At 44.2% G+C, this 26,915-nt stretch overlaps 1 protein-coding gene across 1 annotated transcript in view; it reads left to right on the top strand.

Moving 5' to 3' along the window:
- Positions 1-26,915, top strand: part of SLC35A3 (solute carrier family 35 member A3) — a 211,840-nt gene that overhangs the window by 90,781 nt on the left and 94,144 nt on the right. Inside the window, exons 2-4 of the mRNA XM_086954566.1 lie at positions 5,213-5,417; positions 21,831-21,985; positions 22,085-22,207. Coding sequence (XP_086810692.1) covers positions 5,231-5,417; positions 21,831-21,985; positions 22,085-22,207 — 465 coding nt within the window. The 5' untranslated portion in view covers positions 5,213-5,230. The remainder of the gene's footprint in view (positions 1-5,212; positions 5,418-21,830; positions 21,986-22,084; positions 22,208-26,915) is intronic.

Raw genomic sequence — 26,915 nt, 5'->3', positions numbered from 1 at the left:
GGGCTTTCATCATATATTTGACCCCCCCTGCAGGCCAGTATAGGACATGATCCATCTAGCCATCGGATTACGGCTTGCCTACAAGTCCAAATGTTCAATTTGTTAAAAATGTTCTTTAAAAGCCGTCTCCTTAAGTGCCGGGCACACACATAGTAAGTGCGTTAATGTTTCATTTCGGTATCCACATAGACGACAATGGGGGTCGGTGTGACAATTTTTCCAGGCTGGTAACAAGTCCTTTGAGAACTGTAGTCCTAGTCGATGTTTTATGTATCTTTGTTTTAAGGAACTATTAAAGTGGCTTTCTAGGTAGGTCTGTGGTTTTATCCCGGAATATGAATTTATCACGGTCCACCCGTGTCGTCCTTTTGCGGTGTTTATTTTGTCTTCAAGGTAGGATTCCCATTTGACCGCATTGTTTGCAATTTTGTCAAAAGTGTGTCTATCTGGCCTCATGTCCCACGTTTCTTCAATTCCTATACAGGTCAGGAATTGAGACAGATAGCCTCCCCAACTGTTTGGAACGTGCTGTTTCTGCTGGGTGTTGATTTCTTTCCAGCACAGGTTGTCCAATGAATTGTCTTCCGACATGCGTATTTTATGGCAGAGTTTCACAAAGGTCCCCATACTGCGAAACTTCTGATTTAGAAGGCCAAATTCTAGACGAACCTGCGCCGGTGCCGACGATTTTGGAAGATTTAAAACTGCCTTGTATACTTTTGTTTGTAGCCTGTTTAACAGCCCTGCTTCTTTGCCACACCAGGTGGTCAGTGCGTATGACAAGGATGGTAGGGTTTGTGCTTTTATCACATTCAGCAGGTGTGTATAATTTGAACAACTTAGTTTTTTTGTAATTGCCGGTATGCATAGATCAAAGACTGTTTTTTTGCTTTTAGCTCGATTTTATGTTCTTTGTTCGTCGGCCCTCGCCCCAATTTCAAACCTAAGTACTTGTATGATGTTTCCTCCTTTATTGGGGAACTATTTGCATACCATTTGAATATTGGCTTTTTTGGATCCACAATGCGGACAACTTTAGTTTTGTCTTTATTCAGTTCCAAACATTTGTGTTCTAAATAAGTTGTCAAATTGTTGATCGATCTTTGCAGACCTATTGGTGTTTGACTCAGAACAACAATGTCATCTGCATACTGCAGGAAAGGGATAGAGATTTTTGACATGTGGGGTGGGTGGCATTCCCCGACCTCCATGTGGTTAACAATATCTGCCATGTACAGGTTGAATAAACTTGGGGCCAGTACACAGCCTTGTTTTAGGCCCTGTTGTGTTCTTATTTCGGCCGTTATGCTGCTACCGTCTCCCAGTTTTACTCGAGCCCAGGTGTTACTGTGCAGGACTATAAAAGCCTCCAATAACTTCTTCGAGATACCCCATGATCTTAGTTTTTCCCATAGACGGGTTCTGTTCACTTTGTCAAAGGCTGCTCGCAGGTCTATAAAGCAAGCATACAGTCTTGTCCCCCTTTTTGCAGCTTTTTCTTTCAAGAGCGCCAGGGTTATCAAGTTTGTTAGTGTACCCGTCCTTGGCCGGAAACCAGTTTGGAACATTGGTATTATGTTCGTATCTTCCATCCAGTCCTGAAGGAGTGATGGTAGGCATGATCTGTATAGTTTTGCCTCGACATCCATTAGCGATATCAGCCTGTAGTTCCCCGGCTCGTTGTGGTCACCTTGTTTAAAAATGGGGTGAATTATGCTCCCATTCCAGGATCTTGGCGGTTTGTTCTGATTGTAGATTGCATTAAAGAGTGGTGTTAAGTATTCTGCCCAAAATTCAGGCGAATATTTAAAGATAGAGTTTGGAAGCCCATTTGGACCCGCTGCACCCTCTTTTTTCAGGCGATTTATTTTGTCTTTAAGCTGGTCTGTTGTTACTAGGGTGTCGGTCACGGCTTTCACTAGTTTTTCTGATTTGCTAGACTGTGAGTTTTCAGGTTTGTTCTCGTTTCCACTACTTGATGGATTTTGAACGCTGGCCCAAAAGTGTGTACAACCCTTCTGCTCTGGTGTTTGAGTAAAATGCCTATAACCCACCTTTTCAGGGGTGTGGAATTTTGTAAAATATCTACGGGTCCATGCGACGAGATACTGCATAAATCTATTGGTCATGTGAAAATCCACTGGTCCTATTTTTTTAGGTCTCGCCCGCGTTGCAGCGCATGCGCTGCTTCGCCTTGGCTAGACTATTGTCATTGGTTTTGTGTCTGGCTTCTCTGGAAGCAGGGTTGGTGTCCGCCTTGTCTCCATCAGGCCCGCCCACCCTGACTGGATATTTTGTTTTCTCTTCCTTGCGCTTTTTAGGAAGCATTCTCGGTGTTCATCGGTGTCTGCCCTGTCTCCATTCGGCACCACCAACCCGACTGGATATTTTGTTTCCTCTTACTTGAGCTTTTGAGAAAGCATTCTCGGCGTTCGTTGTCTGCATTTTTAGCACTAAAATAAAAGCACAACTTGTGGGCTCCAATGCCCCCCTTAATTAGTTTCTAGTAACAGTGGGGCATGTTTTTGTGTTCTAAAAGGCCACAATCTGTTACTATGCTTAGTGTTTCACCGCAACTTTTTATCGGCGATGTTTTATTCAAAGTGGACACTTTACATACAGTACCACCTAAAAAGATTAAATCGCCCTATACGTTAGCAGAACTAAAGCGCTACAGTAAAACAGCACGCATAGTGTGTTTTTTGCAAATGTATTTTCCATCGTGGTGTGATGTTTTTAAATACACCACTCACAGCGTTGTTCAATTCAACAAATGCAGCCCTCAAATAGCTCCCTAAACATATACATTTTTGAGACAGCAAGGCGTATTTTTGTTGTTGTTGTTGCTGTGTGCCTTTAGACCATGTCTACCCTGTTGTGTCTGCTTACAACTCCTACTGGGATTTACATCAATTTGACTTAGCCTATTTGCCTAAACATAACTGACTTTTATTTTAGAGCCGGGCTCTTTACTAAGCTTCTCTCCCATCTAAAAACACTGCTTACAACTGTTTACACAAAGTTTTGTGTACTTTGCTTTCATAATGCAATCTCCTAACTGCACTTTGTTTGTCGGAGCAGAATGCCTTTTTTAGGTGTATGCAGGTACTATAATAACCTGTTAAGGCATGTTTAGTACGTTCCACAATATTATATGGCAGCCTGTAAACGTATGCCATCTACAAACTTCTTACAGGACACAAACATCCCTCTAGCACATTGTTAGTTGTTTGGAGGAGAATCTGTTACTCTTATCTATAACACCATCCACTGTTCGCATGTAATTAGCTGCTACAAGCAAACTGTTCTAGATAGTAAACCACATACTGTGCCTTTCTTAGTCTCTATGATAGCTTTCAGTGTATTGTAAATAACAAAAAAACAGACTAAAAGACGCCTTGCCCGCATCTGTCTGTTATTTCGTAGTTATTTTACGAATTACATGTTAACTGTGTGATCCATTTTCATGACACTTCCACTTCAGCATATCTTGGCATATTATATATTTATTGAAAAAGGTACCTTTTTTGATCTACTTGGCGCTTTTGCTTCTGCTATTGCAGCAATATATTTTAAGTCAGTTTCACTTATATTTACATGCCGCTTTTGCTGTTCTAACATTAGGTTATTGTTTAGGGCAACTCACAGGACATATTTAACTAGTATTTGTTTTACATCTTTATAAGCAGCGCTTTAAACGTGCAACTATATTTTTATACCATTTGTTAATAAATATTATCTCACTGCACATAACAACAAGCAGAGGCAACCGATACCAGTTTTTATTGATACCTTCTGCAATGTTTTACGAATAGTAGTGTACAAACAGATGCCCTTATGTGTACCGTATAAGTTCTGTAATATGTTTATATGCGCTTTTTGGTGCCTTGCAGGGCACAGCAATAGGTGTCGCATTTGCGAAAGTTGTAGCTATTGGTATTGCAAATGACAATGCCTTTCATTCATTTGTTTTGAAAACCTGCAAGCGGTGCATAAACACGCACTTTGTACGTATAGTCCTTGCTTACGAGAAGCAAGACTGGCAGTAAAAGAGACTGCCAGCCTTACTTCTCATAAGCAAGGACTATAAGTATAAAGTGCTTGTTTACGCACAGATTGCAGGTTTTCAAACGCATAAATAAAAGGCATTGTCATTTACAATGCCAATAGCTCAACCAGTCGGAAATGCGAGACCTATTGCATTGCAAATGCTTGTTCTTGTTTGTTCTGCAGTTAGATGACAAATCATGCCAGTACTCTGATTATATCAGAGGTCTCATAGTCCCAGACTCAAACGATGTAGGGATTCATATTACAATCTTGTGTGGATTATATGAAGACTGTGATTATTCAAGTCTCGTAATAAATCAGGGCTATATATGTCAAACATCTGAACACGCACCAGCTCTATGTATTTTAGGGCTCTGGTAGAGCATAGGTACTGGTTGCGGTAAGGCTATGAATCGATCAGTCCTGACAATAGCAAGGTTCTATTTGAACGGTCTCTCTTGGTTACTTGAGTTTCTGAGGAAGCATTTTCTTACTTGCTCTGGCATATTTCATGTAAAGCAGTCAGTGATTTTACAAAATGTTACTGTAAAAGTGATCCACAACATTTGACAGTTAAAGCAACAAACAAATGTTATCAGATATTAAAACAAATGTGTACACATCTCTTTTGGAATCAGTGTTTTAGCAGTGCAAGTTAAGCCAGGACCTCACATTGTACCTTTTGGTGTGATAATAAAGCCTTTGCATGATTTACTCAAACATATGTAATTTTAAAGAGCTTGTTCATTTCTATAGATGTCTTGCTTTAGCAGCAAAGGTTTCTTCATTGACTTAACTGCTGTTGGGCATTGCAGACCAATAGCCAAGATTTTTTCAGTGCAAAACAGCTGGCTAAGGAGAGAGAGTCAAAGTGCCTTATTGTCCAGTGGAAAAAAAGAGATCATAAGGCTTGTCTTTGCCCCCAAACAATGTAGCCTGGGCGTTGGGCGATATACATTTTCACCCTCATTTGGCTCTCTATTTATGTCCCTTTTTTCTATTTAATTGTATTCATAATGAAGGCAATCAATTTCCTTTCTGATGAAGGTGTTGTAGGATTATTACGTAGAAAAATTGAGCACAGAAAGCGGTCAGTGTGTGCTCGTCGGCCAGATGTCTTCTTGTTGCATGCTCACCTTTTTTTTGTATGACACTCTTTCAGGATAGGAGCCGCCCAGCAATGTCTGTCAGTCTAAAGTACCTCTCCTTGGGAATCCTGGTCTTCCAAACAACGAGCCTGGTTCTAACAATGCGTTACTCACGGACGCTAAAAGAAGAGGGACCTCGTTACTTGTCCTCCACCGCGGTTGTTGCCGCAGAGTTCTTGAAAATTGCAGCTTGTGTTTTGCTGGTTTACAAAGACAACAGTACGTAGCACATTTTGAAATATTACAATTATATTCCTGAGAGTTACTTGTGGAAAGAGCTTTTTGTATACTGCTTGATTCTAATTTCTATACCGTTTGTTCTGCTTCAGTTCACCACCACCACTGGACTCTTTTTTTTTTTTTTTCTGGTTTGTAGCATGACCAGAAACTGATATTGGTATCTTAGTAGAAGCTTTGTTTCTTGTCCTTGATCATCATGCGCTCTCACAATGAAAGATTGATATTTAGCCTCATTATGCTTTTATCTCCCCAACTTTTATTCCTTATGATGGTGCCACTATAGGCTGTCCTAGCATGAAGGGCACTGAATAATGAAAGATTCTGAGATTTCAGTTCCCACTATTCAGCCCTGCCACCGGCCGGCTCCATCTGATTAGGTTCTCTCAAAGCGCCAGGATACCCGTAGGGTGGCAGTTGCGCTATACAAGAACTATATACAATACAATACAATGAATGGAAACATTACGGAGGATGCTCCAGCAGGAGAAAATTATAATTTGGGAGTACAAGGGTTGAGTACGAGGCAGGTGACAGCCCAGGCTTGTTGGCCCCTAGTTGACTCCAATGAGCATAAATACTGATCTACATATGTAGATGCACCCAATCATCTTGGTAGCAGTGACCATAAACATTTCAGCTAGACTGAATGTGTTAATATCACAGCACAAGAAAAACTGCAAGAACTGAAGTCTCCTTGATAAAACTGCTCTTCCAACAATCATAGAGTTAAAAGGTAGCTTTCATGTCTGTCACGAATTCAAGGAGATCTTCCTTGGTAACAAGTTGAAATTTGAATGGACAAGTCGTTTTCTGGATTTAAGGAACTTGCACACTGGAAGGGAACACACAAGAACACCCTTCCTATTGACTCCGTCATAACTCTGTGGCTGTAATGACGGTAAAACTCTTTAGTATAAAATCAGCTAGCTTCTCAGCTCATTTCTGGGTCACAGAAGCAGCTTGTAAAGCATACGTTTGATCCAGTTGATGAAGATGTTTGAACACTTTACTAGAACCAGAAGCAAACATAATTGGCTTTCAAAATAAGCTGCTCGAGGTTTACGTACAGGTCGACAATACAGGCTTTAGCTCTGGTGCCTGAAGCTGCTGTCTGATTATTGACTTTTAGAGTCTTCACTCATCTGTGTACCTTTTGAAAATGAACCATCTAACTTTGTATCGTTCCCCAGTGTTGTGGGCACTAGACTGTCAGGCGCACTAAATGTAACTGGGAAAATGTCAGTCCACAATTGTTCTAATAGTAATGACTGCAGTTGTTAATTTGTGTATATAAAAATAAAATAGGCGCCCAAAGATTGTCATGGAAGCCCACCCCTGGGTTTACCGTTTACCAAGGCTTCCTACTCTTGATTTCACCTCATGCCTCTTCTTGGTTCATTTTCGTTTTCTTTAATATCCAGTTATTTTTCATCCCTGTTTTCTCCCTGTGTCACAGTTTTACTTTTTCTCTTTTATATTCTCTCTCCGTCTGATGTTGAATAATCAGTCCCAGCCCCTAAAAATTAATTTTGGATCCCACCATCGACAATCCGCGTCACAAATTAAGAACCGAGGACTACTAGGTAATCATCTAAAAGAGTGTTTATTAGTCTGTCGGGTAGATTTAAAAAGTAGGAAAGCTTCCTGTCCTCTGCTATCCCCGCAGTTATTTGCCTTGTTTATATGTTTATCGGTTCTGATCCCAGCTGACAGTTTAGGGTTTTTGTAATGTCCCAAGGCTCTTCTGTGGTGTACAGTGATAATCTTCCAGGTAAAGTTGTCCGCCTATAGTAAAAAGCATTGCAACTCTATATTTATTTAATTGTTCATGTAAGCATGTAAGCCGTGGTTTGTTCGATAGAAACATTGTACCAGGTGTCTTTGTGCTCTTTGGAAGACATAATGTACAGTAATTTAGTCCTTCTTTGTGATTGTACAAAAAAGCCACTGTGTATATGCTCTCGTTCAAATCCTAGAACCTGCACAATTTGAGATCTTTTCCTTCGATGACAAAAGTGGAAGAAGGCTGGAGGGCACGCTCCAGATCCATAGCAATGAATCGTTTTCTTTTGTGTGAGCAATGCTTTGAAAATATTTGAAAAGAAATGACGTTCACAATTTGAAAATGATATCCACATTATCGTTTGATTTCTTAGGAGCTTTTCACTCTTGGAACAAGGCCTCTTCTTCTCTCTATTGAGCAAGCCTGCTTTCACACACTTAATGATTACGCATCTTTAAGCAATTTGTCCACAAGCATAACAATACTGTCTACCGTGCTTTCGCACTCTAATCGCTAGCGCCAGTGTCCCATGGCGGTACCATCCCTCTCCCCTCCTATGTTCCACTTCTGTAATTGTGTCATGACCCTCATGCACTTATGTTGACAAACCTGATTGATCTCACCCAGCACCAATGACTTATTTTCTCTTTGACGTGTACCAAATACCACATCTGTTTTTGCTAAACAGCCCGCATATGGGACACCACATTCTTGGGACTGGACTGTAAGCCTGAACCGACCTGTATATGCTTGAGCCCCATACATCACTTCCTTTTGATACCGGAGGGACTCTGTTTCCTTGTAATTCAGAAGTCTGCCTCTTTTCCTACATATTTCTTCAAGACCTCAACAACACTTTTTAAAACTAACTGAGGTCTCTTATTGCCTGTGGTATTTATTAGAGTGCACATAACTTACTGCTCCCTGAACCCTAATTCTCACTGCTTTTGAAGATAGGACATTGAAGACCACCATATTCCTTCTTACTTATGACTACACTAGGATCTATTGTGTTATGGATGCCTTTTTCAAGGTATTTCCTTCCCTTCCTAACCTGCGATCATCAAATACGAGTACTATACTGTCATAGAATTATGCATTTATTAGTATTGCCCAATGCAGCTCGGATTTCCTTTTCCTTATAGTAATATGTGGCTCATAGATTTTACGAGAAGTAATGCTTTTGCACCACTTAGTATGGCTCACATTTGCATTGCCTCACTTGTGTAACCCACAAGTAAGATAACTAATTTTATATAACTAGTCTTTATCTGGTTACAATCTTATCCTAGTGTTTCACCTACTTGAAAAATTCCAGTCTTTTTGAAAAATCCCCAAGCTAACTAGTTAACGAAGACAAAACACTTGTTAGCTCAACCAAAATATTCTAAATGCTGAACAACCTCCCTGGATGAACATTCTGTACATTAGAAAGAAGAAATGTAAAACATTGGCATACATATTTACTCATTCCATTGTTCTAATTGGTTTTGGCTACAGGCACTTCTACATTTAGGAGGCGGGTACTTTTGAGCTCCTTTTATTGAATTATGTCTTTGGAATGAGTTTGGTTGTTTGTAAAAGGTTTATCAATTCGGTGCAGTGAGGAGAAGGGGCTTGGGTGGTGAGGAGGAGGATGTTGAGTTGTACTTCTGATAAGGCCTTGTTTGGACTGGATGAGTTGCTAATTTGTAAATACTTGTCATGGATCTTTATTTAACTATGTGATTAGAATAAGGAATCTAAATCACTAAGTAGATGTTGGGACATAAGGTCTCTGTGTCTCTCTGTAGAGAATGCTATGATATGTTATGATTTTTTTTCCATACATGTACAATTAGTAGACTTTTGATTTCTTCACTTGTACCTCTAGTGAGTGAGTCCACCATTCTCACGTTGAGGTCTACCTATCTCATTAATTGAGGCCAAAGCAGTGGTCCGATACTGCAGTGGGCAACCAAAGTGTCGACTCTACTTGGGATTTGTGGGACTGACAGTGATAGCCGTATATGTATGTATATATATATATATATATATATATATATATATATATATATATATATATATATATATATATATATATATATATACACACACACACTAGCGCAGGACGAGTGCGGATTCTGTGTGCATATTTGAATGGGTATAGCTGAGAATCGTTTTGTATTCTTTGTGTTTGTATTGTAATAGAAAATAAAGCATGGCTTTCTGCAACACTGCACAGGTCTCCGGTGACCTCAGAACCTGTCTTTCCATTCATTCCCTTACCCAGTGTTCTGCTGTAGAGAGTCAGTGTATTCTGTGGGTCGGGGTATCAGATTTCTCACTTTCTAGTTTTCTCCAGTTCCCTTACAAGAGCACTCGCAGCTCTGCTGAATCTTCTTGCCTGATCTGCTTCGCAAAGAATTTGGCATAATGTCGGAGCCTTAATACTCGTCCGCACCTGAAGTTGGTGGAAATAGCTGCGGAAGGTTAACTGGTTTCTATGACCCTGAAGAGGAGCCATCTTTTGAAAGAAGGATATGATTGCTCCCCTTGAAGTGCACACATTCACCGTGGCATTTGATCTTAGTGATATATGAAGGTAGAGACCTATATAAAACATTCAGTAGTATCCGGCTCATGGCTTCTCTTCTAGACTAGATTGTTTCTTCATAGCAGGATTAGTAGACCACCTGTGATTGACTTTGAATACCTAGCTAGGGAAACTTTCATTTGCATTGGTACTGACTCTTGGAGCTAAGATGAAGGGCATTTTGTAAAATGTGGTGGCTAAATAGGAGAGAATTGAAGGATGACTAAATGACCGGTCAATTTAAGGATGCTACAGAACATTAATTTCTGGAGAATAAGGATTTGTTCTAATCTGATGCTACCATTTGTGAGGCCTAAGAGGCTTTAATCTGGTGTCAGGCTCCTGCAAAAATTAAATACAAAAGAAATGAGCCTGTTGAGGAGATGGATAATATTGAAGGAGTACTTCTAGCATTAGAAAAAAACAAAGTGATTCTCCTCCAAACACCCCCACTCCCCGCAGTGTTCTAAACTTTGTCAGCTTTCATGTGTGAGTGAGGATTGTAAATGACTCTCCGCTACTAAAGCGAAGGCCCATTTTATTGGGGGTACAATCTTGACTATATGAGAGGGGAAACTGGGCTGTGAAATTGATACCCTGGCTTAGTTGAAGGGAGCAGAAATCTAGATGGGTAGATTCCTTCAAGGATTCCACACGCTGGGGGGCCCCTGAAGATATAGCAGTACCAAGGTCCTTCTAACATTTTTATGAAGGCATGTATGCGATCACTCAGGTTGATGATTGTATTCCAGGGTAAAATTCACTTTCACCGGTTACAGAGAGGGAAAGGAAGAAATTGGAGCAGAAAAAATCAGTACTGATGTGGATAATGAATTGCAGTTCGATAAAACTCTGCACCAAACATTTTCCCTGCTGAAAACATCAAACTGTCTGGTCTCGTTGGGGCTTAACTTTTTAAGTTATTCACAAGGCAAAGTAGTATGGACAGCTAATCAATGATGTGAAGCATACAGTGATAGACTATGAGGACAAACTGTGTACTAGTGTAATTCATATCGTAGGTTCTCTCGCATAAACTGTAAGATAAATGTTTTATCAATTCAGGTCAGTAGGCTGACATCTCATGTGATTGCAGGCCAATACATCTTTATGCTCTGGGGAGCAGCCAGATTTAATCTCCGAACTCTATTTGGGGGGCTTGGAACTCGTGGAGAGAATTGCCCTATATTATGATTATTGTTATTCTATAATCTTGTAAAACGTGCAGCTAACCAAAAAGTGTTTAAAGGTACTGAGCAACAGAGAAGATGACAGATTAACAGCTTAAAACAGCCAGGTCTTTAAGCCTTTACAGAAAGCAAGTAAGAAAGTTCAAGTTCTCTGGGGCTATGGGAGGGAGTTCCAGTTTGAGGCCCAAAACAGAGACCGAGCGCCCTCCTATGCCAGCCAAGCAAAATCTTGGGGCAGTGTACAAAGTAAGGTTCCCAGATCTCAGTATACGTGTGTGCCAATAAGGCACCACTTGATCCTATATGTAGCGTAGTCCTATTTCGGCTCCGGTTTTAAAGCTGTAGCACAGAGATTTGAATTAAACACGCTTCGAAACCATGAGCCAATGGAGCTCTTGGAGAAAGTGAGAGACCAAGGCATGCTTCGGGAGCCAATACAGAAGTCTAGCCACTGAGTTCTGAACTATCTGTAGGCGTTGGATGGATGGTTTATCTGCTACTATGGATAGGATGTTGCCATAGTCCAATATACTCACAATTAGGACTTGGACCACAGTCCTTTGGGCTGATTGCAGTATCATCCAGATGAACTTTTTCAGCCACTTGAGCATAGCAAAGCAGGTGGCAGTAACCTTGATCACCTGAGGTTTCATGAAAGATTCTCATCCAATACAAAGCCCAGATTCTTAACCTTGGGGGACAGCATCTTAGTATGTAGCGGATCTCTGGCAGATTGTCTCTAGACCAATGATTCTTAACCTGTGGTCTGGGGACCTCTAGGGGTCTGCGAAGCCTACTCACTGGGTCTGAGACTGCTTAGAAAATTAAATATTAACATATTATTAAAGTGTATATAAATAAAAAAGCAAAATGTAAAACTGTAAGTGGTAAAACATTCTGTAAATGTGAAGGAATTTGATTTTGGAGGCTAAAAATTAAGTTGGTACCCGTAGACTGATTTGTGGGTGAAGTGCAAGCACATGAAACAGAATATAGTATGGAAAAAGAGTGGAATCAACTAAATTTAGAAAAGTTCCAACCTTTCCATTAAAATATTTATTTGTTATATTTGTTTTTGAATGAAATTAAATATTTCATAATTTATGTATTTGTTTGAACGCTTATTTCGTTATTTTGTGTGTATTCTTTTTTCGTTCAATAATTGAAAATGCTCAGGCTCGGATCACTGGGTTCACGTAATGACAGAGTGGGGTTCCCAAAGATTCCAATATTGACTCTTTCGGGGTCTAATGATTCCAGTAAGGATTATGTGATGGCCTAAGGAAGTCAAAAGGTTAAAAACCACTGTTCTAGAACGCTACATCTTTTTAGGGAATATGGATTAGTATGGATATTGTGTTGAATGGGTAAGGCCATCTTTTTTTAAATATAGAATCTAGTTCAACGCAGTGGTTTGCCACTTACAATTTTCTTGGCCTTCTTCCGTTATTTAGGGACTTAATTACTTATGTAAAGGCCGAGTCCAAGGACAAGAATTTTAATCTGGACAGGGATGCTGCCCGTTTTGCTAATCAGGAGGGTGACACTGGATACCCTTCTGTCTCTTCCTAGGTTTCGGTACAGCATGCAAAATACCCAGTACTGCGTAATGACAGAAGACATCTTGAGGATCGCTGTCAGGCATGTATATTTCAATTTAAAAGGGGATTGTTCGTTTTCTAATCTATTGCGAACTGCAAATTGTGATACTTAATAATTTGGAATTTGCCCTGCTTGGAGAGCCATCCGTAGTTGATAGGATAGCAGTGTTTTTCAAGATATGTTTGCACACTACGTTGGTGAGGCCATTCCTTTGCAAGTGCTTGTAGCTGTTATAATGGTATAGTTGTGAGCTCATTTGGTCAGAAAGACCATGGAGACTTTTTTGTGGAGAGGTGGTGCTCTTGAGGAAGGATGTGCTAGAAGCTCATTGGTAACTTTGCTTTGGCAGATTTCGTGGAAACCAGGACCAGAGAGACAGTTGATCACCGTCAGTCTGAATTTGACTTTTTGGACAGTGATGGATACTGGTTTTTGACAGTTTACCATAACTTGCAGGGCTGTGGTATTAAATGAGGTACGTTGCTTGACTTCTCCACTAAGGAGGCCAGGCTGCTATTTGAAGAGCTTTTTAAAGGGGGCAATGTCTACGGCACATAAGCCACTGTATTAACAATACATCCAACGGCTTAAGATGTTTAAAGGAGAGGCTGGAGCTTGACCTGAGAGAAATAGATATTGTGAAGTGGGAATGCACCTGAAGAGTTACACATGCAATACAGTTTTCGACTGATACAAATAAAGATCCTACATTGTGCCTATTACTACAGGAGAAGTCTGTATGGAATGGGCCTATTGATAATCCAGCTGCCCACTGCCGGCAGGAGACAGGTGAACTTTACCACACCCCTTGTAGCTTATTAATCCTCCGGGTTTTGTTTGAAGTTCTGTATGGTGTTCAGGCCATGGGGGTGTCCATGATGGGCTGATGCGAATAGAGGATCTCCACTCTTCCACACACCTGTAAGGGAAGTTGTGAATGCTCATCCGTCTCCTCGGGGTGTACTCCTCAGTTCTGCCTCCATGTTCGGATGTAGATGTCTTTGTGGCACTTGTTTATTTTTCCCGACCTTACGGTACGGCTACATGTATCATGATGACGCGGCAAATCAGTATGTTTATATTGATCTATTTTGTCCTGTTTTGTATGAAATATATATATATCAAATCTGTTAGTGAGGCAGGAGACTCGAGGAGGAGGCGTGCATTGTAAACTGGCGGGATAAAAGCAGAGTCAAGGCACTGCAGACCTTCTAAGACACAGTGCTCTGTGCTGGGGAGTCGCATCTGTGAAGATAACCTACAAATTGGTGCTAGGAAAGCGAAAGCTTGTATGCCTACAGCTTAAATTGTACGAATCCAACCGCAAACCAGCAGAGCCCGGAACACGACGGGGGTAGTGTATATTTGGAAACTGCAGAGGAAGAGGGGCAGAGGGTGAGTGGAGACACAGCATGAGGGGCAGGGGGTTTACAGAGGAGCGATGAAAGGTACTGTGGTGAGGCTAACAGAAGGAGGGGAGTGGCCGAGCTCCGGTTGATAAGACAGGCGGGACTGGGGTCTCTTCAAGTCAAGTCAAGTCATAAAATTTATATAGCGCACTACATACCCAGAGGGTTTCAAGGCGCTTGGGGAGGGGAGGGGGATTATTTGTCAAATATCCACGTTTTAAGTTGTTTTCTGAACGCTAGGTGATTCTGGGTGAGGCGAAGGTAAGCGGGGAGTGAGTTCCATGTTTTGGCAGCCAGGTATGAGAAGGATCTGCCTCCCATGGTGGTTTTGTTGATGCGAGGGACAGTGGCGAATGCTTGGCTGGAAGAGCGAAGTTGGCGGGAGGGGGTGTAGAAGGACAGTCGAGAGTTGAGGCAATCTGGTCCGATGTCGTAGAGTGATTTGTGTGCGTGGGTAAGCAGTCGGAAAGTAATCCTCTTATTGACGGGTAGCCGGTGGAGGTCTTTAAGGTGGCCAGAGATGTGTTAGTTGCGTGGGATGTCTAATATGAGCCTGGCTGAGGCGTTTTGGATTCGTTGTAGTTTCTTCTGGAGTTTGGCGGTGGTACCTGCGTAGAGGGTGTTTCCGTAGTCCAGTCGGCTCGTGACCAGAGCATGGGTGACTGTTTTCCTTGTTTCGGTGGGGATCCAGCGAAATGTTTTTCTGAGCATGCGAAGGATGTTGAAGCAGGATGAGGATACGGCGCTGACTTGTCTGTTCATTGAAAGTGAAGAGTCCAGGATGACGCCAAGGTTCCGTGCGTGGTCTGTCGGGATGGGTGCTTTTCCGAGGGCTTCCGGCCACCAGGAGTCGTCCCATGCAGAGGGGGATTTACCTAAGATGAGGACTTCTGTTTTGTCTGAGTTCAGTTTCAGACGGCTTTGTTTCATCCATTCGGCGACTTCTTTCATTCCTTCGTGTAGGTTAGTTTTGGCGGTGCTGGGGTCCTTGGTGAGAGAAAGGATCAGTTGAGTGTCATCCGCGTAAGAGATGATGTTGAGGTTGTGTTGGCGGGCGATGGTCGCGAGGGGGCTCATGTATACGTTGAAGAGGGTGGGGCTGAGTGAGGATCCTTGTGGTACGCCGCAGATGATTTCAGAGGCCTCGGACTTGAATGGTGGGAGGCGGACTCTCTGGGTTCTTCCGGAGAGGAACGAGGTGATCCATTCCAGTGCCTTTCCTTGGATTCCGATGTTTCTGAGGCGCTGTAAAAGGGTGCTGTGGCAGACTGTGTCGAAGGCTGCAGAGAGGTCGAGGAGGATGAGGGCGACTGTGTCTCCATTGTCCAATAGAGTTCGAATGTCGTCTGTTGCTGCGATGAGGGCGGTCTCAGTGCTGTGTTTTGCTCGGAAGCCAGATTGTGAGGGGTCGAGGGATTTGTTGGCTTCGAGGAAGGCGGCGAGCTGGTTGTTGACAGCTTTCTCGATGACTTTGGCCGGGAATGGAAGAAGTGAGATGGGGCGGTAGTTTTTGAGTTCGGTGGGGTCTGCTGTTGGTTTTTTCAGAAGGGCGGTGAGTTCAGCGTGTTTCCAGTCTTCTGGGAAGGTAGCGGAGTTGAAGGAGCAGTTGATGACGTCTCGGAGGTGCGGAGCTATGACGGAGTCTGCTTTGTTGAAGATGTGGTGAGGGCATGGGTCTGTGGGGGATCCAGAGTGGATGGAATTCATCAGGCGGATGGTGTCCTCAGTGGTGATTGGGTTCCAGGCGTTAAGGGTGTTAACGGGGGGAAGATAGTCAGCTGATGGTAGGGTGGGTTGGCTTCCGGGTTGGTTGTCAAAGCTGTTGTGGATGTCAGCAATCTTGTTGTGGAAAAAAGAGGCTAGGGAGTCGCAGAGGGTTTGAGAGGGGGTGATGTCGTTGGAGTTGGCCGAGGGGTTGGAAAATTCCTTGACGATGTTGAAAAGTTCCTTGCTGTTGTGGGCGTTGTCGTCGAGTCGATCCTTGAATGCTGTTTTTTTGGCTTTTCGGATCAGTTGGTGGTGAGTACGGATGGCGTTTTTGAAGGCGTCCTTGTTGCTGGTGGATGAGTCTTTTTTCCAGGCCTTTTCAAGGGAGCGGCATAGTTTCTTGGATTTCTTGAGGTCCTCGTTGAACCATGAGGCCTTCTTGATTTTGTGTTGGCGTTTTTTCAGTGGTGCTAAGGTGTCTGCGGTGTTGGATAACCAAAGGGTGAGGTTGGAGGCGGCTTCGTTGGCGTTAGAAGAGAGGGCTGGGGAGGTTTGAAGGAGCGATGAGGAGATCTGTTCCGTGGTGATTTTGTTCCAGTTTCTTTGTAGAGTTGGTTGGAGGTGGATGATGGGTTTCGGCTTGTTGTAGGTGAAGTGGACGCAGCTGTGGTCAGTCCAGAGGAGATCCGTAGTGTGGTTGAAAGAGACATGGTTGCTAGAGGTGAAGATGGGGTCGAGTGTGTGACCTGCGATGTGGGTGGGGGAAATGACCAGTTGTTTAAGTCCGAGGTTGGCGAGGTTGTCTAAGAGGGTGGCGGTGTTGCGGTCGTTGATCTTCTCAAGGTGGAAGTTGAGGTCTCCCAGGAGGATGTAGTCTTTGGAGGGGAGCGCGTGTGGGGTGATGAAGTCCGTGATGTCTTCACTGAATTTAGCGCGGGGTCCTGGTGGTCTGTAGAGGAGGGTGCCTCTGAGTGTGGTCTTGGGGTCGATGTGGATCTGGAAGTGGAGGTGTTCGGAGTTGGCGAGGTTGGCGTCAGAGCTGGTTGAGATGCGGATTGATTTCTTGTGGACGATAGCGATTCCTCCTCCTGTTTGGTCGGTGCGGTCTTTGCGTGTAATCTTATAGTCGTCAGGGATAGTGATGGCGATGTCAGGGGCGGAGGAGGCGTTCATCCATGTTTCCGTTAGGAAGGCGACGTCTGGAGAGATGGTGTCTAGTAGGTTCCAAAGGTCAATGGCGTGCCTGTGGACCGAGCGGGTGTTGAGAAGGATGCATTCTAGGTGGTTGGGGTCGGGAATCTGTGGTGTGGTCGGAGCGGAGGCGTTGACGGTGCCGCAGAATTTGCAGGAGAGGCAGGAGAACGGTCCATGGGTGCGTCCTGGAGCGGCTTGGATGCAGGTGGGGGCGCGACCGGGGTTAAGGGCTAGGAGGGTGGCGGCATCGTAGGTAACGCGGGGGGGCTGGGCAGTGCGAGGGGCAGGGGGTCTGGCGCTGGGCGCGGTCCAGGCGCGGACGGGCGTAGACGGGCTTACCTTTGGCGCACCTTCGGCGCGGGTTGGGCGCGGACGCTGCGCGTGAACGCTGCGCGCGGGAACTACTGTCATATATGGGTAGTGGAGGGGGAGGGGCGAGGGCGTCTCAGCTGGGAGGCGGGGCGGGCTGCAGAGGAGCACAACAACACACAAAATGGAGGCGGGGGTGAGCAGAGCGGAGCGCTAGGGGGAAAGCGTGCAAACAGCCTGAAACTGACACAGGTTAATCCTAAGAGCATGTAAATAAAGCGTCAGCAAAGGCACACAATATTCTAGCAAAACGAGGCACTTTTAAATGCAAGCAAAGCGCTGCTGAACGATACCGCTGGGGAGCGACCAGCCTGAAATTGACACAGGCAATTCCTAAGAGCAAGTAAATAAAGCGTCAGCAAAGGCACACAATATACTAGCAAAAACGAGGCACTTTTAAATGCAAGCAGAGCGCTGCTGAACGATACCGCTGGGGAGCGACCACTCAGCTCAAAAGCGAAGAGTGAATCGAGTACTAGTATAAAGGGTCTGCTCATATCTCTGATAAATGCTCGAAGGTTCACCAGGTCAACCTTGGGAGTTAATCGTTACAGAACGTTGTGCTGCTCTGCTTTCGTGCAAAGCCACTTTCGTCTTTGAAAACACTGACGTGTGACGTGTTTTATTTAGCTGACCTGGGTCCTCTGCTTGGCATCCTTTTAGACTGTTTGTGAGGCCGGAACCCCATTCTAAAGAGGCAGAATGTAAACAAAAGGCCACAAGGAACTTGTATTTAATCATTTTGTAAATTACACCGTTTGCTAAAACGACTATTGTATTATCCTTTAAATCTTCCGCCACCACAGTTTTTAGATCATGCAAAACACATGTAACCTTTTTATTTTTCCGATGTAGGTACAGTGTGAGCCAATCTTAATTGGGCAACCCTTACTGAACACAAAATTCACAGCGTGCCCCTGGAAAAGCACTGCAAAAAACAGCTTGTTGACTATTATTTCCTAGTAAACAAAAAGAGGTGCCAATGCTGCTAATCAATTAGGCACAATTCTTTATCAAAACAACAATATGCTTTGTACTCATATCTGATTTCAGTCAGTTCAGTTCAGTTCATACGTCTTTATTTCGAAATATTCCATCATAAAAGACATTCATAAAAACACTCTACGCTTAACTATAGACAACATATGCCCAAAATAATAACAAAAAGCATTAAAACTAGTTAAAAAAAACTTGTGTACATATATTAATTTCACACAGATATTCACTACGTAGTGTGTTGTACATATCGTACAAACTCATAAAACATGATTAAATTTACAATTAAAGACGTACTAGATATATTGCAATTAGAAACTATCAATGAATCAACTCTCATATGGGTACCTAGCTCTAATTATCCATGCCCACCCCAAAAATGTTGCTACCGCTATGGTCACAATCTCTGATGTATTGGTTCTCAAAAGCCATCGCGCCTCCACACCCACCCGTGTTCTCATTTTGATACATATTGGTTTTAACCATTTTCTCCGGGGGGGCTAGGTAGACTGGGCAAACAAAGAAAACATGGCCTATTGACTCCTTTTGGTCCCTACACCAGGGGCAGTACTCTACAAATAAATGGCGTGGTCAGTTTTCAAAATTCCTCAAGGGTAGCAACCCGACCCTAAACTGGTGATCTAGCTTTCTATCGTTACTCCTAGTGATAACATCCCAATAATCCTCCAGTAAGGGGTCAAGCTTATGAACCAAAAACCTACCAGTCCAAGATGTGGACTCTGTCTGGACAGCAAGTTGGTGTTTTACGGTCGCCCAGTAAAGTGCTTTAAATTCCTTTTTAGAAGGAAAAGCATTATTTCCGGGGGCCGACCACAGCAGACTAAGACAGCAGACTAAGGCCCATATTTCCCAATATAGATTTCACATCTCTGAACCAGGGAAGATTACCTGATCCCGCAATGGATCTAAAATCTGAAATTTCATTGGCAAAAGGTGCCAGTTCCGGAGTTGTCCATATTCTCCTCCACAGTGCTACCATCCTAAACCGCGCTACATCAACAATAGAATGGCAGCCCATATCAAGTAATAGGGGTTTCATAGGGCTAGATTGAGAAAGACCGACCAGATTACGTAGGAATTTATTTTGAATTCTAACCAATGAAGATGGGTCCGAAAAGCCCCATAAGTCCGCACCACACAGGATTGCTGAACTTATTTTAGCATCATATATTTTTAGTGCGGGCGCTATCCTTTTGGTTAGGGAAGTTCTTTGTTCCTTAATTAAGCACCCTGTTAGTTGGGAAAATTGTAAACAGAGTGCATCAAGCTGCGATTTCCATCTAAGCCTATGTTCTAAGACTACTCCTAGGTAGGTCATAACTTCCACCTGCTCTAGCTCGATACCATTCATGCTAACATGGCCCTTCAATGGCCTGTTTTTGGTGAGTACCATGAATTTGGTTTTGCTCACGTTGGCCTGTAGGTCATTATGTTTGCAAAAGTCCTCAAACTTATTAATTGCTATTTGGAGTCCCTTCTGTGTTTTAGATAGGATAAGGGTGTCATCCGCAAAGATAAAAAGTGGAAACTTTATGCCTCCCAGGACCGGGGCATCAGTTGGTGTGTCTACAAAGTACTGCACAACTCTGTTAATAAATAACAGAAACAGAGTCGGAACGAGAACACACCCCTGACGGACACCACGAGTGACAGGGAATCGCTCAGTAACCTGCCCCTGCCTACCCCATCTAACCCTCACAAAATTAGCCTCGTGTAATCTTATTACAAAGTCCAAAAGTTCACGGGGCATTCCCATATTTCCTAAGGCAGCCCATAACTTGTCTCTTGGGACGAGATTGAAAGCGGACTTGAGGTCCACAAACGCTGCATAAATAGTTCCTCCACCCAAGAACACCACCTTCCAGTATATCAGAATGAATCTAAACACCTGGTCAATTGTACTGACACTTGATCTAAAACCAGCTTGCATGTGGGATAGGATGTTCTCATTATCCATCCAGACCTGGATTTTGGCCAACGCCATCCTAGCTATGATTTTCTGGATTGCATCTATTAAGCTACTGGGTCGATAGTTCCCCGGGGCCGTTCGATCCCCCTTTTTAAATATAGGTAATATTACAGCCCCTCTCCAAGATTCCGGGATCCGAGCCCCCTTCGTGATGGCATTGGCAAGTGTCGTGATATAGGGCACCCAGTTCAGCAAATCATACTTAAATAAGTCGGCCGGGATGCAGTCCATGTCTGGGGCTTTGCCGGCTTGAATCAAACCCAGCGCAATCTCTGCATCTTTGTTCACAAACACTAAGGGCAAACATGACGTTAGTACTTGCGTGTGTTTCAGTCAACCCCTCACCAAGGTTTCTAACTCAGGGCCCCTAAACTGGGATGCAAAATGATCAGCCCAATCCTCAGCAGAGTTCTCATCAGGACCATAGTCTCTCTTTATTCAGAGCGCATATAGTATAAATTTCCCCCGACGTACAAATAATTTTTTATGCCGAACGCGTGCTTCCGGGTCCGCAAAGGATCCCGTGATCCTTTGCGGACCCGGAAGCCCACGTTCGGCGACGTGGACGTGGTATCCAAACAACCAAGGCCACCACTTAGAGCTCCATGCCCCGACCCTTGCAGGCGGGAGCATCTGACTTCACTACACGGAACCCTGAGCCGACAAGAGAGAGCCAGTCAGTCCTTTCAACAGTGGGACAACCAAAACACATAAAAAAATTGTTTGTACGTCGGGGGAAATTTATACTACATGCGCTCTGAATAAAGAGAGACTATGGTCCTGATGAGAACTCCCTAACAACGCGAGTTCGAAACGCGTAGACTGTCAAAAGCCGATAGGATAGAACAAGTTAAAGAAAACTGATAAATAATAGGCTGTTCTGATAAAAGCAAAACATATTGATGGCTTTGCTGTGATTGGTAGAATTCCAGCGTTTTATTTTTACTTATATATCTATGTTGTCTGTGGGTGTATGAGAGGGGTATGACTGAATGTTTGAATGATCTCTTTTTGAAATGTATATAATGTCTTACTGAATTGTTGTTTGAACTAATGTATTTGTTGTGTACATAAGGTCTCAAAAAATGAAAAATTTGATAAACTAAAGAAACTAAACTCAAGAGCAAAAAAAGCACTAAGTCAAATAAAATTGACTGAAATCAGATATGAGTACAAAGCATATTGTTTAATTCAGATGTTTTGATAAAGAATTTTGCCTAATTGATTAGCAGCATTGGCACCTCTTTTTGTTTACTAGTAGCTTGTGGCTAAGCTGTGCTGTTGGGAGCCCAGACCCAGTGGTGGTTTTTCTGACTATTATTTCCAGCAAATGGCATGCCATTATTAAACTGCCTCCCTTGTTTCTGAATCGATTATTCAATGCACTAACCATTCTCTTAAACCCCTTTTGAACATTAGATTTTCCTATCCCATTCCATTACTGCGATTAATAACTTTTATAGGGCAAGGTCTCTTACTTTAGAGCGTTGAAAGGGATACATGTCGATGCATTTTGAAAATGGCTAATAATAATATTTAATCATGACAAGCTCACGGATTAGTTTTCTTCCCCACAGACTTCAATTTGCGGTCTCTGAACAGAGCTCTACATGATGAAATTATTAACAAGCCAATGGAGACTCTTAAGCTGGCGATTCCATCGGGAATTTATACGTTACAGAATAACCTGCTGTACGTTGCGCTCTCCAACCTTGATGCTGCTACTTATCAGGTAATGTTTCTTGGTCGTCCTCTTTCACCAAAGAAATCCCAGTAGGTTTGGTCTAGCAACGTTGTGCAGCTGCTGACTGCTGTTTCTGTTCTTTGACAGGTTACATATCAGTTGAAAATACTGACCACAGCCCTGTTTTCTGTGTCCATGCTTCATAGAAAGTTAAACTTCTACCAGTGGATCTCTCTGATCATTTTGATGGCCGGAGTTGCATTAGTGCAGGTAAACAAGATATCCTCAATTGCTATTTGATTATTCTTTTCTTATGTTTTGAAATATTATGTTGATCATATTGTATGTTTGAGTGCTAACTGGAGCCTTTGATCTGTTACCTTACGATTAATACCGAAAATACACAACTGTACAAGAAACAATGTTATTTGATTAATATTAGCCACGCACTCCGTCTGGCTCATACTGGATCAGCTGTCTGCATAGACAAGACTTTCCAGCATGTCTTCTCCTGGTACTGGGCCAGTTCCACTACGTGCATTCACGTTCCTTCTGTGCACCTCTCTCCCAGGCACTGACCTCTCACAAGTACCTATGCACAGTTCATGCTCAGTTTGCAGGACTTTGCAAGTGACCTCTTGCCAGCCTGCTGGAGGCATCCTAGCCTCCTCCCCAGTGTCCCTGGAAAAAAAATACTTGATCAGCGGGGAAGAACCATACTAAAGTTTAGTGCAAAGTGTCAATGTTGGAAATGGGGGTCTCTAGTTGACAGAGGTATGCACCTTTGTCCAAGTAGGGACCCTTGATCTAGTCGGAGTAAGGGGATTATACACTTTAGATAACCCCTGCTTACCCCCTTGGTAGCTTGGCATGAGCAGGCCGGCTTATACCAAAGACCCTATGCAAAGGAGTTGTACCCAAACACACAGTAACAGTGAAAACCCCACGAATGGACACCACACCAGTTTAGAAAAAGGTTACTTCAAAAATAGAACTTGAAGGAAAAAATAGCTTCACCTGGGGCTATTACGACGTAGTAACAGACATAAATACATAAATCGAAAGTACTGCGCTGACCGCGAGGTGCGCAGCTCAGGCACGGAGTCACACGGACCCCAAAACAACAGTACCTTGGATTCTGATGGATACATCTGCCAGTGGATTCCTCACTTTGTGAATATATCCCTGCGTCCGTAACGTTCAGAAAAATTCTTTTGTAGCACGCCGACGTGGACAATGTCATAGGAGCACGGAATTGCACGCGACTCCGACTGACGTCACTGACTCCTTGTTAGGCCTACATCGGCATGATGACATCAGTTCCTTTTTTTCCGCGTCGTCGACGCTAACGGTTTCGAGGGATCTTCTGTTGAGCTGATAGTAACTTTGTTACTATTGTCTGTTTTCTGTATCTCTTCGGTGTTGCTGTCTTCTGTCGTGATGTCGTCGAAGAAGACTGGCTTTAAGCCGTGCGACTCATGCAGGAAGATGATGTCTATTACATGCACTAGCAAAGATCACCCCCCTTTGAGCACTCCCGTTATCCCCACCCTCCTCACCCCCTACCATACAAACTCCGCGAACATCGCAGATGCTGCTGTAATCGATCACCCATCCGATCTCACTTCCCCACACCCCTCATGCATTGGCGATTATCATCCCCTTTCACACATCACCAATACCCCCACCCTCCTTATTCCCCACCCCACTCCTCACACAAGTCGCGCAGAACCCACCTCCACTACCTTGAGCATACCTCCCGCGTCCCGCGACATGACCAACCCTCACCCTCTCTCCCCCCCCACTCTCACTCCCCACTACCCCACCCCATCGGCCAGACTCACGGAACACCCCACCTCCCTCAACATAACCCCTTATCCTTTATTCCCTCCCATTCTTATCCCTCACCCCCTTATTGTCACTCCTTCCCTCTCCAGTCTACATTCTTCCCTCAACTCACCCACACCGCCTACCACAAGCGCCATCACTCACGCTATCAACCGCCCCCTGTCCTCATCCCCGACCCCGGTTCACAAACTCTCTCATCCTTCGAACGCTACCCCACCTACTCGGACCGCAGAGCCCTGCTCCATCGCGCGCACATCCCGTCACATTCGATCCAGTTACCACCCCATTACCCGACTCAAACACTCACCCACTGCTCTCACTTCCAATTCCATCCCCAATCCAACACTGGACATGATCATCTCCACCCTCCTACAAGTCAAGGAAGAGCTCCACAACATCAAAGAACTTCTTCTCACACACCCCAGGCACCCACTACCCTACACTTCCCCGCCCAACAAGGACTCCATTTGCCCCTCAAACCGTTCCACCCTGCTCTCCCCGCGCTGGACCTCTATCCCTGATCGCAAGGCCACCGGCCGTCCCCGTCGCACCCTAAACACCCTTTCGGGCTGAGACTTACACAATGTACTCTGCTCCTATGGCCCAGGTCCCACAAAACGCTCACCCACAACACACCTCCCCATCCATACCCACGATTCTCACAAATCCCCTCAGGCCACCAACACTGAGCGACAGAAGTTCTGTCCCTGGTAATCTCAAAAATATCCCCCTCTCCTTAGAACATTCTCCCACCCTCCTCACCCCTAGACTAAAGTGTATCCTGCTCAACTGCAGATCGGCCCGGAGACACTCCTCTGGCATCGCGGAGCTCATCTTATCAAGGGGCATTGATCTAGCCATTCTGACTGAAACGTGGTTAACTGAAACATCCACACCTATAATTGACATACTAGTCCCCCCCCAACTATCGCATTATTAGACTCGACAGGAATGGCAAGACGGGCGGGGGAATCGCATGCATCTACAGGAGCAACCTAGCTGTCACTGAAGGCCCCTCCCCCTCCCTCTCCGCCTGCGAACTCATCTGCCTTGAGATTACTAGTGAGGGCAAACCTGTGTGCTCCCTTCATGTTATTTACCACCCACCCGGTGACAACTTCATCTTCTCCCAACAACTAATGGACACGATATCCACCAACGCCGGTCGACAGCTCAATCAAATTTACCTGGGAGACTTCAACCTCCACTGGAATGACCAGAAAGACACTGTGGTGAAGAGCCTTAAGACTTTCCTCGACGCGCTTGACCTCACCCAAATATGCAACGGTCCGACACATGAAAAAGGCTCTATCATTGACCTTATCATCGCCAAAGAAGACTCTACCCAACTAGTCGCAATCGAACCATGTGACTGGTCAGACCACCACATCATCACCTTCTTCATCAACGAAAAAGTCAAACTTAACCCGGCGCAACCTGCCAAAACCAAGATTTGGAAGAGGGACCTGAAGAACCTTAACCCAAAGACCTTGCCTGCCCACACAGGCAGTCTCCTTCTTCCCCCGACGGATGTCTCTGATGTGCATTCATTGACCAACCTCTACCTAGACTCCATGTCTACAATAATCAATGAAGCCGCACCCTTGCAATTGAAGAGAGTCTCCACCAAGAACTCGAACCCATGGTACGATGGCAGACTCAATGAAGACAGACGTGTGATGCGCTTAGCTGAGCGCGCGTGGAGATCGGACCCCTCAGCACTGAACCTTAGAACGCTTAAGAGTAAGAGAAACGCTTACTTCAGAAAAATCAAACACTCGAAATCAATATTCTTTAGCCAACAGCTGGATCAAGCTAAAAACCGACCAAAAAAACTGTTCGAGTCAAAACCCAAACCAAAACGCAACCTCCACAACCCAACAATTTAACAAAGGCTATCCCAAGTTGCGAAGACTTCTCTGCTTTCTTCAAGCAAAAGAACGACACTATAAGAAGCGATCTCATCAAGGATGTAAGTCGATTCGCCGGCTCCATATGCATAACTAACACTCATGCTAAAAACAACGCTTCATGGACGTCCTTCGACACCTATTCCGAAGAATCAATCCACAAGCTGCTGGTCACCTTGAAACCCGCCAATCATCACACAGATCCCCTACCTGCCAATGCTGTTAAAGTCCTCACCCCCCCTGTTCCTCCCACTCTGGACTAAAATCATCAACTGTTCCCTGCAACAAGGGCTCATCCCAGATTCCCTCAAGATTGGGCAAGTCACGCCTATACTCAAGAAACCCACAGCTGACCCGGCCGACCTAAACAACTATCGTCCTATCACCAATATCACCACTCTAGCAAAACTGTTAGAAAAATGCGTACAACTCCAACTGACAAAACACATTGAGCAGTTTGACCTCCTCAACTCTCACCAATCCGGATTCAGAGCAAAGCATAGCACGGAAACGGCCATGACACACATAATAGATAATGCCCTCCAAATCCTTGATCACAATGAGTCTTGCCTCCTCATCCTTCTTGACCTCTCTTCAGCATTTGATACGGTCAAACACGAGAATCTTCTGGAGCTCCTAAATACCAGAATGGGCATATCCGGGACGGTTCTCAAATGGTTCACGTCCTTTCTGCACAACCGTTCTCAGAGGTTCAAGATCAACAACGCACTGTCCTCGCCTGTGCCAGTAACACTGGGCGTTCCGCAAGGTTCCTCCCTATCCCCCACATTGTTCAACCTCATCATGGAACCACTCACCACCTTGCTTCAATCCTCTAAGGTACAGTTCCATATGTACGCCGATGACACTCAGCTCTACCTCAAGCTTCAATCCCCTGAAGACATCAAACTGTTGAATGCCACACTAAGAAACACCCAAGCTTGGCTGGCCGACAATCACCTCAAACTAAATGCTCTGAAAACTGAGTTCCTTCTGATCTCTCCTCCTGCGAAAAAGGCCATCACCCAAACCTGGCTCAATCATTTAACCGCACTCAATGTCCAACCCACCATCGTGGACTCGGCGAAATCCCTTGGCATCACACTGGACTGCAATCTCGACATGCAGCAGCATATTAGCATAGCAACTAAAGGAGCCAACTTCCAAATCAACACGCTGAGAAAACTCAAACCCTTCCTTCCACCCAAGGACTTCCAAAC

This window comes from Lissotriton vulgaris, chromosome 1_1 (assembly GCF_964263255.1).
Source record: "Lissotriton vulgaris chromosome 1_1, aLisVul1.2, whole genome shotgun sequence".
Taxonomy (NCBI): domain Eukaryota; kingdom Metazoa; phylum Chordata; class Amphibia; order Caudata; family Salamandridae; genus Lissotriton; species Lissotriton vulgaris.
This window is presented reverse-complemented; position numbering and strand designations above follow the sequence as displayed.